Raw genomic sequence first — 16,326 nt, 5'->3', positions numbered from 1 at the left:
TTGTTACTTTGTGGATTTTGATTATTGATTTTTACAAAACATTACCCACTTCAGCCCTAGATACATTTTGGCCATTTGAAAATAGCAGATCTACAAGCATTTTTTTTCTACATTTAAAGAAATATATATATATATATATACTCAAATCTTTGTTTCTGGGGGGTCCCTGGAACAACATATTTTGAGATGGGGTCCGCGGCCAAATACATATAATTGTGGGAGTCCTTAACATGAAACATCATGATTTGTGTGCATGGGGATCTCATCTTAAACAAGCTTAGTGCTTAATGAGCTTTCCAGTTTAGTAGACCTTGTATTGTGAATTTGTACTTCTATGTACTGTTATGTACTGTCATGTACTGTTCTCATGTCTTACTAAATAAAGTACATCAATCAATCAATCAATCAATCACATGTTGAGAACCACTGATATTATAGCAACATACGTTTTCTTTTTTTAAACTGTTAGGTTTACGACGGTTTGTACAGACATTTGTAGAATCCCCAGAAGCAAAGATTGCTGACACAATTGACTGAGATAGTTTTTCATAATGACGCGTGGGGGACATGCAGTGCTGTCTCCTATAGACTGCCATGTATATTGTGTACATGGTCCATTGTATATGCCTGCTCCCTACAGAATTTGATACGCTGCTGTCCCAGTTACATGTGCGTCAGTACGTATACCAAGTTACTGTGTTCGTTATGCAAGTGTCACATTCAATTTGGATAACTTTGAGAAAAGAAAACTCAAAGCCTCACTATGTAACATTTTTTAATGAATAACGTGTAGCCAGTGGTGTGAAGTAACTAAGTACATTTACTCAAGTACTGTACTTAAGTAGAATTTTGAGGTACTTTTACTTTACTGGAGTATTTCCTATGGTCTATACTTTTACTTCTATCTCGGAGGCGAATTTTGTACTATCACTCCACTACAATTATTTGAAAACTTTAGTTACTAGTTACTTTTCAGATATACATTTTTATATTATAAAACATACATTAACCACTTTAGCCGCATTTTATATCTAGGCTATTTGAAAATAGACGATCTACAAGCTCACAACGCGTCGCATTGTGACTTTTACTTGTAATGGAGTACTTCTACATTGCAGTATTGGTACTTTTACTCAAGTAAAGGAATTGATTACTTTGCCCACCATCACATTCAATTTGGATAACTTTGAGAAAAGAAAACTTAAAGTCTCACTATGTAACTTTTTTTAAATGAATACAATAGGTAATTTTGTCCAATCTGTATGGTAGAGTATGTTAATACAATATAACTTATACAATTGGGGTGGTTGTATTTGGTCTCCCTGCGCTTCTATTGAGACATCTAGATTGTGTCAAAGGTCACGTCTCACCTATAGATACAGGATCTGACACGAATTTTGACCTGATGGTCAAGATTCAATTTATCCCCTGAGCAAGCAGGCTCGGGGCTCTATTAGCTCAATGGTAAAAAAGATATCTCAGCACTTGCACGGGAAACCGGGTTCAAATCCGGGGAGAGGAACAGGAAATGTACATAGCTTTAAATGCCAAGAGTGTACAGTAAAGCTGCAATCTGGAATTTATTGGAATGAATAAAACGTTATTTTAACCAATCTGTCTTGTAGGCTTAAACCCTGCTTCTTATTTGACCGGGGTCCCCCAGGACTATATGCTAGCCCCCCCCCCTCACCCCATACCAAATCTCTTTGCTTTTAAATAGCTGATCTACAGGCTCACAACACGTTGTAACGTGACTAGGGTTCATGCGATTGATACAACATACTGTAACTACTATATGTGCATTGGTTGGTGGTGTCAGGTATCATCTCTATTGTCACATCACAGGTTCACAGGTGTAAAGCTGTAGGTGAAATTAGTTTTTGTGCAAGCTCAATCGTTTTTGTTGTTTCCATAAGAGAAAGGGAAGAGGGGTCAAGGGGTAAGAGAGGTAGAGAGATCAATACAAAACTAACAAATTATCTACATATATATCCAGTGGTGGAAAAAGTACTCTCATTTTTTACTTAAGTAAAAGCAATATAGAAATACTCTGTTATAAGTAAAAGTCTGGGAATTCAAAATGTACTTGAGTAAAAGGCCAAAAGTATTGGCATCAAAATGTACTGAAAGTACCAATAGTAGAAAGTACTCATTATGCAGAGTGTCCCATTTCAAGTTTTCAAATGTATAACATTTCTTTTGAAAATAGCAGATCTACAAGCTCACAATGCGTCGCATCGCGACGCATTGTGAGCTTGTAGATCTGCTATTTTCAAATGGCTGAAATGTATACAGAGCTGAAGTGGTTATGTATGTTTTGTAATAATAATCGAAGTAACTTGTAACTAAAGTTTTCAAATAATTGTAGTGGAGTAAAAGTACAATATTTGCCTCTGAGATGTGGTGGAGTAGAAGTAAAAGTACTGGAAATTGGAAACACTCAAGTAAAGCACACAAACACCTCAAAATTGCTTGAGTAACTAAGTACTTAAGTAAATGTACTTTCCACCACTGTATATATCTATCCATTGCGGAAAATACCTGAGGTAAGACATAATACTGCGTGAGCATCAGCAGATATACTGTACTGTACATGATATGCTATGCTATAAAAAAAAACAACAACAGTGCATTGTACATGAGATTACAGTAAGTGTCAGCGTGTGTCGACAGCATATAGTCCATACATAAGGTAACTGACACTGGTATGTTCCACAGGTAGGTCCATTTAAGAAGAGCAAAAAAGAAAAAGGTAGGTAGACCAAGGCACTGTTGTGGAAAACGTTTAAAGCATGTTTTCCCCGCTATTCTTGAAATAGGGCTCATTGATGATGATTTACACACACAAAAAGAAAGATTATAAAAAAGGAGGCAAAAGAGAAGAAAACTAAAAGATAAAGAGTAAGAGAGAGAGAGAGAGAGAGAGAGAGAGAGAGAGAGAGAGAGAGAGAGAGAGAGAGAGAGAGAGAGAGAGAGAGAGAGAGAGAGAGAGAGAGAGAGAGAGAGAGAGAGAGAGACACTCACTCACTCACACACACACACACACACACACACACACACACACACACCCCGTATAGGGTTAGGGGTCAATGACCTGAAAAGGTTTGACCACCATTGATGTACAAAAACACAAACCAACTGAAAATGCAAGAACTGAACAGCTGCAAGTCATTGCTCTTGATCTGTCTGTCATAATGTCATGAATTCATCAAATGAATATGTCTTTTTTCTTTTGTTGAATGTTTGTACAGTATTAGGGAACATCCTTAAAAACTGGATCTGGTCCAGGATGTGTGTGCGTGTACAGTAAGTGTGTGTGTGTGTGTGTGTGTGTGTGTGTGTGTGTGTGTGTGTGTGTGTGTGTGTGTGTGTGTGTGTGTGTGTGTGTGTGTGTGTGTGTGTGTGTGTGTGTGTGTGTGCGTGCGTCCGTGCGTGCGTGTGTGTGTGTACACACATGTGCATGTGTGTGTATGTAGCCTAACGGCAAATCTTTCTATTTGCCTGCCTGTTTAGCTTTATTTATTTTTCCTTCTGCACAGTTCATTAAGTTTATTTGAAAAGTAGCTATAACACAGGTTATAACCAATGGAGGATAATTCACAATAAAGTCCAGGACTTATTTCCTTTGCGGTCCCTCTTACTCATCACAAGTACCGAGTGACAGTCTTACAATAAATAAACAAATATTGGGGGGATTTCCCAATATTTTACTGTAATATTCACTGTATACTGTTTACTCTTTTATGTCTCTGTTAAATGTTTTACTTCTTTTCATTTGTATTTGTGTTGTTTTCAAATGTCTTTTTAAATGTTTATCTTGCTCTGTGTCTTGATGTCTTATTGATGTTTCATGTAAAGCACTTTTTCATAACTTCCTTTGTTGAAATCAGCGGTGGAAAGTAACTAAGTACAATTTAACTTAAGTACTTTACTTGAGTATTTCCAATTTCCAATACGTTTACTTCTACTCAACTACATCTCAGAGGCAAATATTATACTTTTACTCCACTCCACTGCATTTATTTTAAAACTTACTTTTCAGATATAAATTATTACATTATAAAACATACATTAACCACTTTAGCCTTATTTTATACCTAGGCTATTTGAAAATAGCCGATCTACAAGCTCACAACCGCGATGCGACACATTGTGAGCTTGTAGAACTGCAATTTTCAAATATTTAGTACTTTTACTTTTGATACTTTAAGTACATTTTGATGCCAATATTTTCGTACTTTTACTCAGTCAATTTTGAATGCTGGACTTTTACTTGTATCTTTATATTGCAGTATTGGTACTTTTACTTAAGTAAATCATTTGAGTACTTTTTCCACCACTGGTTCCATAATATTTTGCATTAAAAGATGCAATTCAACATTTGACCAGTAGGGGAATCAGTAATGTTATCTCTACGGGCGCAACTCTTGCGCAATGTCTTAAAAACATGTAACCGGCTGAGGACAGAGGCGAATTAAATACTTTCTTCAACTCGTTGAAAAGCTTTTATGGTGCGCTAGAACTTAAAAAATCTGAGAGAGTGGCGGAAATGCTTTACTTTTTGGATACGATGTGCAGAAAGGGGTAAGAAACATGTAAAGTGGAAAATGTGCGACAATGTCCTGCTCAAACGGCAGAGGGAAACGAGGAACCTCATCTCGGAGCTATACGGCGGAGGGAGAGGTTCCGTAGGGGCTATATAGTGTTATGAAAGAAGAACTACAAATCCCTTGAGCTGCTGGACACTCACTACTTAGTCTATAAATGGGACAGCCAGTGGTGTTAAGTAACTAAGTACATTTACTCAAGTACAGTACTTGAGTCAATGTACTTAGTTACTTATTACACAGTGAAAGGTGTGCGGACAGTACGGTATATAGTGGCATTATGAAGAACTACAAATCCCATGAAGCTGCTGTAACACTACTAAAAGTCTACGGGACAGCCACGCCCCCCCCCCCCCCCCCCCCCCCCCCCCCGCGGTGCTGCCTGCCTCGTCAGGCTTTGTCGTATGACGTGGTTGGTTTAAAGGTCCCTGACTGACAGGCGTGCTGTCCAATGAGAAGAGGAGCTGTTCAGCAGCAGGGGTCCTGAGGTCCTGAGGGGTCCAAGGCGGGACTTCAGTGGTGGTAAAAAAAAGTACTAAATGTATTGACTTAAGTAAAAGTATCAATATTGCCATGTTGAAAATACTCTGTTACAAGTAAAAGTCCAGAATGAAAAAGTACGAAAGTATTGGTATCAAAATGCACTTAAAGTACCAAAAGTAAAAGTACTCATTATGCAGAATGTCTCTTTAAACACGTTTTCAAAATTGTATAAACACTTTTGAAAATAGCAGATCTACAAGCTCACAATGCGTCAAGATGCGACGCATTGTGAGCTTGTAGATCTGCTATTTTTTTTTAAATGGCCAAAATGTATATAGGGCTGAAGTGGTTAATGTATGTTTTGTAATAATAATCAAAATCTACAAATTAACTAATAACTAAAGTTTACAAATAATTGTAGTGGAGTAAAAAAAAAGGACAATATCTGCCTCTGGAGATGTAATGGAGTAGAAGTTAAAAAGTAACTGAAAACTAGGAAATAGTCCCGTAAAGTAAAACAAATTAAAAAACAAAAAAAGCAACTCAAAATCGTACTCGAGTAAATGTACTCGCTTACTTTACCCCACTGGGGGCGGGGCTTCGGTCTGCACACAAGACAGAGAAAGTGCCACGACTCCAAACCCTCACACAGATCAGAAGAACCGGCCCGAGGTAAGAAGAAACTATACACCTTTTAATACTTTTTATTCCGCTTACATCTTAGTATTCTTACAGTAATCTGTTTTTTTTTTATGGTACTTAGCAGTGGTACAACGGAAGGGTTTCTCCAGCGATCCGCGATCAAGCTGCATATTTTGTTACCCAAGCCCAATGTATGAGTACAAAAAAAAAAAAAAGTTAGAGCAAAAAAATGAATGGGGGGGATCAGACCAAAAAAAAGTTATGAAAAGTATATTTTTTAAGGGGGTTAAGTTAGTAACTTCACTGCAGGCCTGTGTTTTATGCGTTTCTCTTATTGGAAACGTAGTTGAATAAGTTACTTGGCTGATTATTCAAATTATAAAACGATCCATTCTGATGATCCAAATGTCCATTCTGTTGGATATTTGTGCTTAGGTTTTTTTTTAAAGACATGGAGGGGGAAAACAGTAGACTTTGCCCCTGGTTATCTTCAAAGCATTGTCAATGGATAAGCCTATATGTTGTATCATACAGATCTGAACCACATCAGTGTCATGTCATATTGAATCTGTGCATGGAGTGAACCATATATATATTCCAGGACTTTTCCAAGCGAATTGATTGATTGCTTGATTGATTGATTGAATACTATTTACAGTTTGCACCCCCAAAAAAAAGCACAGAACGTACAGTTCAATACAAGAAGATGCCAAAAGGGATTTAAAGCACTATGGCTTGTTTCCATTGGGGTGACTGTGTATTCAATTCATCGAAGAAGCATCAGAAGCTCCACAAAGTGTGTGATTCTGTTGTCAGTGTGTTCTGGTCATGTTCTGGAACTCAGTGTTCTGATCAGCATTGCACACACACAGAGAGAGAGAGAGAGAGACCTGATCTCATCTGCATGAGGAGAAAAACCTCCTCTTGAGACTTTAAAAAACACATCCACACATTGGAAATACCTCCACACTGCTAAGAGTGGGAAAACTTTGGATATATGATTATTTTTTTGTTGGGAAGATTTAATGTCATGGTTCTCTGAACTATTAGTTAGTTATAGAACAGATCAGATCAGTGATCAGAGAGCTGCCTGCATGGGATTATTTTTGTGGTAAAAAAAAAAAAAAAAAGTTGGGTTTTGCTGTATATTTGCTGCAGTTACATAACGGAGGGGCCACAGGCGGCACAAAGGGTTAATTGTCAGTAGAGACACGTCGCCCCTTCGGCCAGTAAAAAAAAAAAGTTACCCTTTTTTTTTTACTGGACTTTCATCACTTTTGATGAAGATCAGCCACGATATTGATCAAGTTTGTTGCTTTTTCTCGCCTTAAATCTGTTCACATTTTGTTGGATTCAAGTCGAAATATGAGTTTGTTGTTGCTTATAATTGATACAAAGTGACACATTCACTTAAATAAGTGGATCAGTGAATGCACAGCTAGATTAGATAGGTGATCAGCCTGTGTTCAATGTTTTCATTGATTGATCCGGCTTGATTCATTTGGTGGAGTGATTGATCGGAGGGGGCGTGTCTTTGTGAAGGTACAGTCAGCACTACTAGAGCAGGAGAAACACAGTACAGTTAGTTGGACCCAAATAGACTGAGACGAGAATCGATAGGTCACCAATCTCCTTGTAACACGTGTCCCTATAGTAGTCCTATATAGACTTGATCCAGTCGGGGGAAAAAGTGATCATGTTATATTTTTTATTAAACAGTGGTGGAAAAAAAGTACTCATATTTTTTTACTTAAGTAAAAGTATCAATACTGCAATAGAAATACTCAATACAAGCTACAAGTAAAAGTCCAGAATTCAAAATTTACTTGAGTAAAAGTACAAAAGTATTGGTATGAAAATGTACCAAAAGTAAAAGTACTCATTATGCAGAATGTCTCATTTCACAAGTTTTCAAATGTGTGAAATGTATAAAAATATTTTGAAAATAGCAGATCTACAAGCTCGATGCCACGCATTGTGAGCTTGTAGATCTGCTATTTTCAAATGTCCTAAATGTATATAGTGAATGTATGTTTTGTAATAATAATCAAAATCTGCAAAGTAAATAGTAACTAAAGTTTTCAAATAATTGGTGTCGAGTAAAACAAGTACAATATTTGCCTCTGAGATGTAGTGGAGTAGAAGTAAAAGTACTGAAGATTGTACTAGACATACAAAATTGACTTGAGTAAAAGTACTTTAAGTACCAAAAGTAGTACTCATTATGCAGAATGTCCTATTTCACAAGTGTTCAAAATGTATACACATCTTTTGAAAATAGCAGATCTACAAGCTCACAATGCGTCGCAAGTCAAGTGGTTAATGCATGTTTTGTAATAATAATAACTAAAGTTTTCAAATAATTGTAGTGGAGTAAAAGTGCAATAATTGCCTCTGAGATGTAGTGGAGTAGAAGTAAAAGTACTGAAAGTGGAAAATAATCCAGTAAAGTAAAAATTCCTTTACTTAAGTACAGTGCTTGAGTACATGTACTTAGTTACTTTCCACCACTGCACTGTAACCAAATGCAACCTGCTGTGTAACCAAATGCACCATGTGTCCATTTGTAAACTGAGTGTTACAAATGGATACATGTTGACTCTAAAAGCTACTGTACATGTTGAGAGACGCACTGTATGTGGAGCGTGTGGCATTTCTGTGTGTCCGCGAGTGACACCGTTGTACGGCCGGAGTATATGCTTATCGCTTCCATATGCTTCCCATGTGTGTGCCTGTGTGCGTGTGTGAGTGCCTGTGTGTGTGTGTGTGTGTGTGTGTGTGTGTGTGTGTGTGTGTGTGTGTGTGTGTGTGTGTGTGTGTGTGTGTGTGTGTGTGTGTGTGTGTGTGTGTGTGTGTGTGTGTGTGTGTGTGTGTGTGTGTGTGTGTGTGTGTGTGGAGGTGTTGGGTATTTGCCATGGGTGTTTGTGTGTGCTCAACATCTCACTAAAGATGTAGAATTTAAAGGGTCAGAATTAGATCGCGACGCATTGTGAGCTTGTAGATCGGCTATTTTCAGGTGGCTGAAATGTATATAGGGCTGAAGTGGTTAATGTATGATTTGTAATAATAATCTGCAAAGTAACTAAAGTTTTACAATTCTACAATATTTGCCTGTGTTTGTAGTGGTGTAGAAGTAAAAATACCTCACTTGAGTCAATCTACTTAGTTACTATACACCATTGTATTATGTATATTGGAGTATGTTGATATAACTAGTACATCTAATGGTAGACTGTGTTAACCCATTAAGACCTGAGGCCGATTCTACAAAATGTCTTCTAAGTCAACTCTAGAAAACAGTTTTCTGTTGTTACTGTATATCCGTGGTTCTCAAACGTTTTCATGTCAAGGACCCCCAAAATGATATGTACTTGGCCGTCGACCCCCATTTCAAAATAGATTTGATTTAAAAATGTTTGCTTTAAATAAATTATTAACTAAGATTTGCGCCAATTTTCAATTATTTTTCCAGGGACCCTCATGGGCTTCCAAATGGCCCCTTGCAGGTGTGCGGTCCATTTGGTTCCATTTGTACACTCAGAGTTACGGGGTCGTGGAAACCACTGTGCTACACTAAATGGAACAGAGCCTTCATTAGTAAAATTAGTATCATTGGTAACACCTGTGAAGGAAGTGATAATATGGCTGCTGTGCATAGAGCATATTGTCCATACTGTCCAAACCTTTTTCCAGTTCGGATGGATGGATGGATGGATGGATACAGTGGATAGATGGAAAGATGGATGACATTATTGCCCACTAGATAGATACATCAATCGATAGAGAGGCAGACAGACAGACAGACAGACAGACAGACAGACAGACAGACAGACAGACAAACAGATTCCATCTATTTTGTGTCAACAACATCATTTATTTTCAACTGTTTTTATAGTTTAGTTCAGTTTATTTTATTTCGGTAAATGTTGTTGTAACCTTAAGTTTAGATTTCATAGGTAATACAAAAAGTTTTGAGGAAATACCATTTCTGACCGAAAAGGTATAAGCTGAAGCCATAGCTTATGTGTCGTGTCTCTGTACATCTCCTGTCTAACAGTGAACGTGATGTAAAACACAGCTTATCAATTCATCGATCGATAAGGTTATCAACTATCAATGAATGAATGAATGAATGGATCATTTGCATCCCTACTCTGTCCATATCTCCAGGCTCACGGTGGGACAACAACAGAAGGACAGGAACAGGTCTAAAGGAAGGACAGCACGGTAAACAACAGTCATGGATGTTACAGACCCCCAGACGTTGGGCTTCATGGTGTTCGGTGGCTTCATGGTGGTGTCGGCCATCGGCATCGCCCTGGTCTCCACGCTGTCCATGAAGGAGACCTCCTACGAGGAGGCCCTGGCCAAGCAGCGCCGCGAGCAGGGCAAGGTAACGTCTTTGATCCGTTGTTTGACTACTAGTAGGTCATTTTTTACTTAAAGGGATAGTTCACCCAAAAAAAAAAACATTTTTTCTATCAATTAGTCACCCCATGGAGACATGAATTCATGGATATTTTTTTGTTTTTGTCGCATTCCTAAGCCAACAATTTGATGACCGGCAGCGGTTCCGGTAGGAGAAACAATGGAGACTCTTTGTATCTCCTACCGGAACCGCTGCCGGTCATCAAATTATTGGCTTAGGAATGCGACAAAAACTTAAAAATATCCATGAATTCATGGGGTGACTAATCGATAGCAAAAAAGGTAATTTTTGGGGTGAACTATCCCTTTAAGTCTAAACTCATGTACAGTACATACCTGTTACTTTTTGTACCTTTTCTAACCTCATGTAGGCTGTATGTATTAATGTCTTTTTGCCTGTTTATTTCCTATATTCCTCGCGCTTTTTCCTGAAAACCATGACTGATGGAGCTTGCACAAAAAATAATTCTTTAAACCTGTGATGTGACAATTAAAGTGATTGTGGTTGTGGTTGTGCTTCAGGGCCAGACGCAGCAGAGCACCCAGAGGAAGAAGAAGGAGAACAGACAGGAGAAGAAGAGCAAGTCCAAGAGGAAAGACGAACAGAAACCCAACGGCAAACTCCCTGAACCCGAGGCACCGGTATGGGCCCGGCACAGTTCTTACCATAAACGGCTGGTTGCAAATTATTTGAGATTATAACAATAATTTTTCTTTTCATTTTCGTTTCCATTTGTCTGTATAAATGCATCTGTTGAAAATCGCCGATCTGCAAGCTCAGGTTGTGAGCTATTTTAGCTAGTTTTGAAAATGCTTGAAAGTATACAATTATTTATTTTGATTATTGGTACTGGTCATTGTCAGTCATTTCTTTGTATATTTGCGTTATTTGTCATATCTGCCCTGTGCAGTTTTTGTTTACAATGCGTAAAAAGTAGGGATGCACCGATATATCGGCCACATATCGGACGATATTTGCCGTTATCAGTCAATATCGGTATCGACAAAAAAAAAACATATTCATAATCACAGTAAACATTATCATGTCATATTCAAGGGCTTTTTCTCCAACTAACTCCAGTCACTTGCAGTTCAGCACAGCTGAGGTGTGTGTGTCACTGTCCAGCTGAGGCTCGTTGACACTCGTTAATGTGACTTGCATCAAGGCAATGTTGTGTTTCTGCAGATTCTGAACAGTTATTAATTATTATGAAGATTTATTTGTTACCCAGGCACAAAAGGGGGAAATAATAACACCAAAAACTAAATAAACAAATATCAGTATCAGTATCGGCTATCGGCTAAATTGTTATTTTAAACATCGGTATCGGCCAAAGATTTCCATATTGGTGCATCCCTAGTAAAAAGGCAAACAGAAATGTAATTTGTATTTACATGTTCCAATGTTCAATGCCAAAAATTGCAATGAAATCCTCGATCGCAATTAATTGTGTTGCAACCAAACATCGACTAAACTGTCTTCCCTCGTGACAACAACCGTAGGCACCGGCGGCAACCTCTGACGAGCTGGAATCCGAAGCGGAAGCCGCTGCCCCCGAAGCCGCCGCCCCCGAACCCGAACCCGTCGCCGCCGTGGCCTCGGAACCCGAACCCCAAGCTGAACCCGAACCCGAGCCGGAACCGGAAGCCGAACCCGAACCCGAACCCGAGCCAGAGGCCGAGGCTGAGCCGGAGCCTGAGCCGGTGGTGGAGCCAGAAGCGGTAGTTGTGGCCGCTGTCGCTGCAGTGCAAGGTTATTATAGTTTTATTTTGCATTTTTCGTCAGTTATTGTTTTTCTCCATAGTTTCCGTTTCAGTTTAGTTATAACGCCATTCAATCCGGCGACGCATCTCTGTCATTTTAGATTTCTTTGGCTATTTTTTGAAAAATCTCAAACATTTTTGCAAATCTTTCAATATATACTTTATTAAAACAATTGTAAACATTTTTTTTGTTCTAGGGACCCCCAGAAGCAAAGATTTGAGTTACAAATGTTCGCTTTAAAGATATATATATTCAAATATTTGCAAAAATGTTCAAGAATTTTCAAAAATAGCAGATCTATACACATCATATACAGATCATAGCGCTATGAGCTTGGAGATCTGCTATTTTTGAATAGCCAAAGAAATCTAAAATGACACAGATGCGTCCCCGGTCTTAATGGGTTAATTTGTTTCTACAGTGGGTTTGCTAGTGTAGTTAGTATTTTATTTAAAAGGCTTAGTTTCAGCGTCAGGCCGGGAGGGTGATATGCATGTGTTCCTACGGGCTGGGGGCGGGGCACCTGTCAGCAGGGAGTGTTGGGCTGGAGGAGTAGGACGAAGGCTACTCCTCCCGGTAGGGGCTCCTCGAGTCCTCACTGGTAGGTGAGTCAGTAGGATAGGAGGGAGGAATCAACTGGTATAACGACTAAATTGGGGTGAAAAAGGGGCAAAAAACGAACAAAAAATGTCTAGTCTTAGTTTAGTCTTTATTAGTTTCAGTGTTAGTTTTAGTTTATTAGTTTATTTTTTCCAGTCGATTATTATGTTTTTCATACAAAACATACTGAATTCATCAAAACATTTGTTTTTCCTAGAAAAAAAAAGTATAGACTGAAGCCTAATCTTATTACATCTACCCTTTTGTTTTTTAACTTTCAAAAAACAAAATACACCTTGTCCAAGTATTCAAACACATCAATTCATGTAACACATTTCCACTCGACACTTTCTTTTCTCCTTTAAAACAATAATGCTAATAATAACAACAACAATTTTAATACCAATTAATAAAAAGTAAAACACAAATGTGTGAGGATTTCTTAAAATGTTTGACAACAGAGCTTAAAAATAGGAACCAATTCTTAATTGATTATAAAAAAAAAAATAGCGACTATGTTTGTATAATAGCTCTTTTTTTTTGGGTGAACTAATTATAATAATCCTGTCCCTACAGTGGAGGCTGCGGCAGCCCCGTCTCCAAAAGAGAAGAAGAAGAAGAAGAAGTCCAAGGCCGCCGCCGCGGCCGCAGCCGCAGCTGCAGCCGCAGCCGCCGCAGCCGAGCCGGCTCCCGTTGTGGCCCCGGTGGAGGAGGAGGCGCCCGTTGTTGAGGCCACGCCCCCCGTGGAGGAGGTTGCCCCGGTGACAGAGGTCGCCCTGCCCCTGGTCGCCGCCGAAGCCCCTCCCACCGAGGCAGAAGAACCAAAGACTGAGGCGCCGGCGAAGAAGAAGAAATCCAAGGCTGAAGCAGGTGGGTGGAGTTCAGGCCGTTTAATTAACCCATTAACACTTAACCGGCCAGAGTTATTTCAGATTTTTTGCAGTTGTCTGCCAGAGATTTTTCATTGAAATTAAAAAAGTACTCAGGAGCCGAGATACAGAATTTTTAAGTTTTAAGTTAACAAGGAAGTGGATAGGAGTCTAGATCTTTGAAAAATCATATCTCCTTGGTCTTTGGGTATATATGCGTTATTGGCAGGCAAGTGATGGATTCTAAAGAACGCATATATGCGTTATTGGCAGAAAATGAACTAATTCAGTGCCAAACTTATTTCTGGCTTTATCACCCCTGTGCCAAGGCCAAAAATACATTGTAAAAAAAAAAGTACTTAGGAGCCGAGATACAGCCTTTTTCAGTAAGAAGTTAAACAAGAAGTGAATGGAGCAGCAAATCTTCACATCATGATATCTTGGGTTCTGAACATTTTTTTTCAAAAAAGTTTAGAGAGCTTGTGCATCTATTTCCGCCCGTTTTGGAAAATCGATTATTTCTTTCAAATTGATTATTTTTTATATAATCAATAAAAAATTGTTAAAGCAAACATTTGTAACTCAAATCTTTGTCCCTGCAACAAAATATTTTACAAATGTTTGCTTTAAAAGTATTATATTCAAAGATTTGCACAAATTTTCAGGATAGCAGATCTATCGATCGATAGCAGATCTACAGGCTCGTAGCTATGGGCTTGTATATCTGCTATTTTTGAATAGCCAAAGAAATCTAAAAATGACACAGATGCGTTCCCGGTCTTAAGGTTGTATAGTTACCTAACCTTGCCATGATCTAAGTCCACATATTGGTGAGATATCTTCAATAGTTGCACCGATAATCCAAAATAATCTCCTAATTGGCTTACATTGCACAATGACAAAGCTCTCAAAGTCATTCTTTTAGCACATACAGCAGGGGTTGATGAGCAACTTTGATGATGGAGAGGGCCACTATATTTCCACACTCACTCCAGAGGGCCACATTGCATAATACAGTATTGTCTCTTTGTATTTTAACTTTTTTCACGCAAAAGTAGCAAAAAGTAGCAAAAAATAGCCAATCTACAAGCTCAAAACGCGTTGCAGAGCGACGTGTTTTGAGCTTGTAGATCTGCCATTTTTGCTCTTTTGGAATTGGAATCCAGAACTTAACTTTATGAACTTAAATACAGATACATTGGACATCAAAACGACAATACAATTTTGATACTAGTAGTCATTAAGATACTAATATAGACTGAAGTAATTAAAGTGGGTCAGGTTTGCATGTTTGGAATTGTAACAGCTGAAATCAATAAGATATCAGTAATCCGATGTTAACCTGCGGGCCATCATTAAGTGAAGGTGGAGGCTGCATGTGGCCCCCGGGCCGCCAGTTGCCCATGTGTGGCATACAGTAAACAAACTCCTCTCCTCTCCTCTCCTCTCCTCTCCTCTCCTCTCCTCTCCTCTCCTCTCCTCTCCTCTCCTCTCCTCTCCTCTCCTCTCTCAGTAGACAGTGTGGATGCGTTGTTGCTGCCCTATAAGAGCCTGTTGTCCACGGTGAGCAGCATGGTGTTCAGTGAGTCAGAGACTCACAAGCTGATCGAGGTGCTCAGCAACAAGGCGGGCATCTCCCAGGACTCCTGGCAACTGGTAGGAACACTGCTTTGATCCCTATTGTGTTTGTCAGGAGAAAAATGTCCTTTTAAAAGAACCTGTGTTCCAGTGGTAGTTCTTATCTAGTCACAAGCTCTTGTTACAGTAATACTTTTCATTGGTTCAAATATTTACAAAACACCAGTGGTGTAAAAAGTACAAAATGTGTTTACTTAAGTAAAAGTATCAACACTGCAATGTAGAAATACTCTGTTAGGGCGCGCTCCCTTTTACTTTACCTCTGGGGCGGAATCTGCCAATGCTTTGTCAATGCAAATGCGTGGATTCATGGTCTTGCGCATCTTTCTTGCGAATCCACACATTTGCATTGACATTTGCATTGACTGCTATTTTGTGGGTAATGTATGTTTTGTAACAATAATCAAAGTCTACAAAGTAACTAGTAACTAAAGTTTTCAAATAATTGTAGTGGAGTAAAAGTACAATATTTGCCTCTTGAGATGTAGTGGAGTAGAAGTAAAAGTACGGAAAATTGGAAATACTCCAAGCAAAGTAAAAATACCTCAACATTGTACTTAAGTACAGTGCTTGAGTAAATGTACTTAGTTACTTGACACCACTGGTTCAGAATGCTGTTTTAAAATGCTGTGTGTGTGTGTGTGTGTGTGTGTGTGTGTGTGTGTGTGTGTGTGTGTGTGCGTGTGCGTGTGTGTGTGCGTATGTATGTATTATCAGGCCTCTCAGAAGGGCGACCCTCTCTCTGCTCTGAAGAAAACCCTGGAAGAGAGAGAGAAACAGCTGTCCGCTGAACAGGAGGACTCCACCGCTGCAAAGAACAAGCTCAAAGAACTCACCAAGGTAGGCTATAGCACGGTCGTACTGTAACCCAGGAGGTCACACGTTCAATTCCCCACAACCGTGGGGGTCGTACCGTCACCAGGGTTGGGATCAGGAACCGGAGCATGAGGGGAAAAAGTCGGGGGACATTATCTGGAGGCGGGGGGCGGGGGGGGTCGACGGTGACGTCATGACGTTCACTGTCAGTTTTGGCATAGCTCCGAAGTGTATACAAATGTAACCAAATGGACTCCTCTGAATTGAATTAAAGGAGAATTTTGGACTAAGTTTTTCTTACCTTTTCTATGACGTTATGATATCTTAGGATGAATGGTACAGTAGAAGAATTTCATAACTCCATCCCGGGTCCGCCACAGCTTAAAACGTGCGCGGATAGTGACAGAACACTGTCCAAAAAAAAAAAAAGAACAGAAGTCTCGCTAGACGAGATTGAAATCTCAAGATTTCAATCTCG

At 39.1% G+C, this 16,326-nt stretch overlaps 1 protein-coding gene across 5 annotated transcripts in view; it reads left to right on the top strand.

The window, feature by feature from the left end:
* Nucleotides 1-5,715: 5,715 nt before the first annotated feature.
* The window catches only part of rrbp1b (ribosome binding protein 1b), a 43,133-nt gene continuing 32,522 nt past the window's right edge, over nucleotides 5,716-16,326 (top strand). For 4 of the 5 annotated variants that reach the window (XM_084041626.1, XM_084041625.1, XM_084041627.1 and 1 more), the window contains exons 1-7: nucleotides 5,716-5,762; nucleotides 9,903-10,125; nucleotides 10,683-10,802; nucleotides 11,664-11,913; nucleotides 13,102-13,395; nucleotides 14,908-15,050; nucleotides 15,750-15,872. In XM_084041626.1, the coding sequence (XP_083897752.1) occupies nucleotides 9,973-10,125; nucleotides 10,683-10,802; nucleotides 11,664-11,913; nucleotides 13,102-13,395; nucleotides 14,908-15,050; nucleotides 15,750-15,872 (1,083 nt within the window). In that variant the 5' untranslated portion in view covers nucleotides 5,716-5,762; nucleotides 9,903-9,972. The remainder of the gene's footprint in view (nucleotides 5,763-9,902; nucleotides 10,126-10,682; nucleotides 10,803-11,663; nucleotides 11,914-13,101; nucleotides 13,396-14,907; nucleotides 15,051-15,749; nucleotides 15,873-16,326) is intronic. The other variant, XM_084041624.1, reaches the window with a different exon arrangement.

This window comes from Gymnoscopelus microlampas (assembly GCF_963454915.1).
Source record: "Gymnoscopelus microlampas genome assembly, chromosome: 2".
Lineage (NCBI taxonomy): Eukaryota > Metazoa > Chordata > Actinopteri > Myctophiformes > Myctophidae > Gymnoscopelus > Gymnoscopelus microlampas.
The sequence above is the reverse complement of the archived record's forward strand: the minus strand, read 5'-3'. Positions and strand labels throughout refer to the sequence as shown.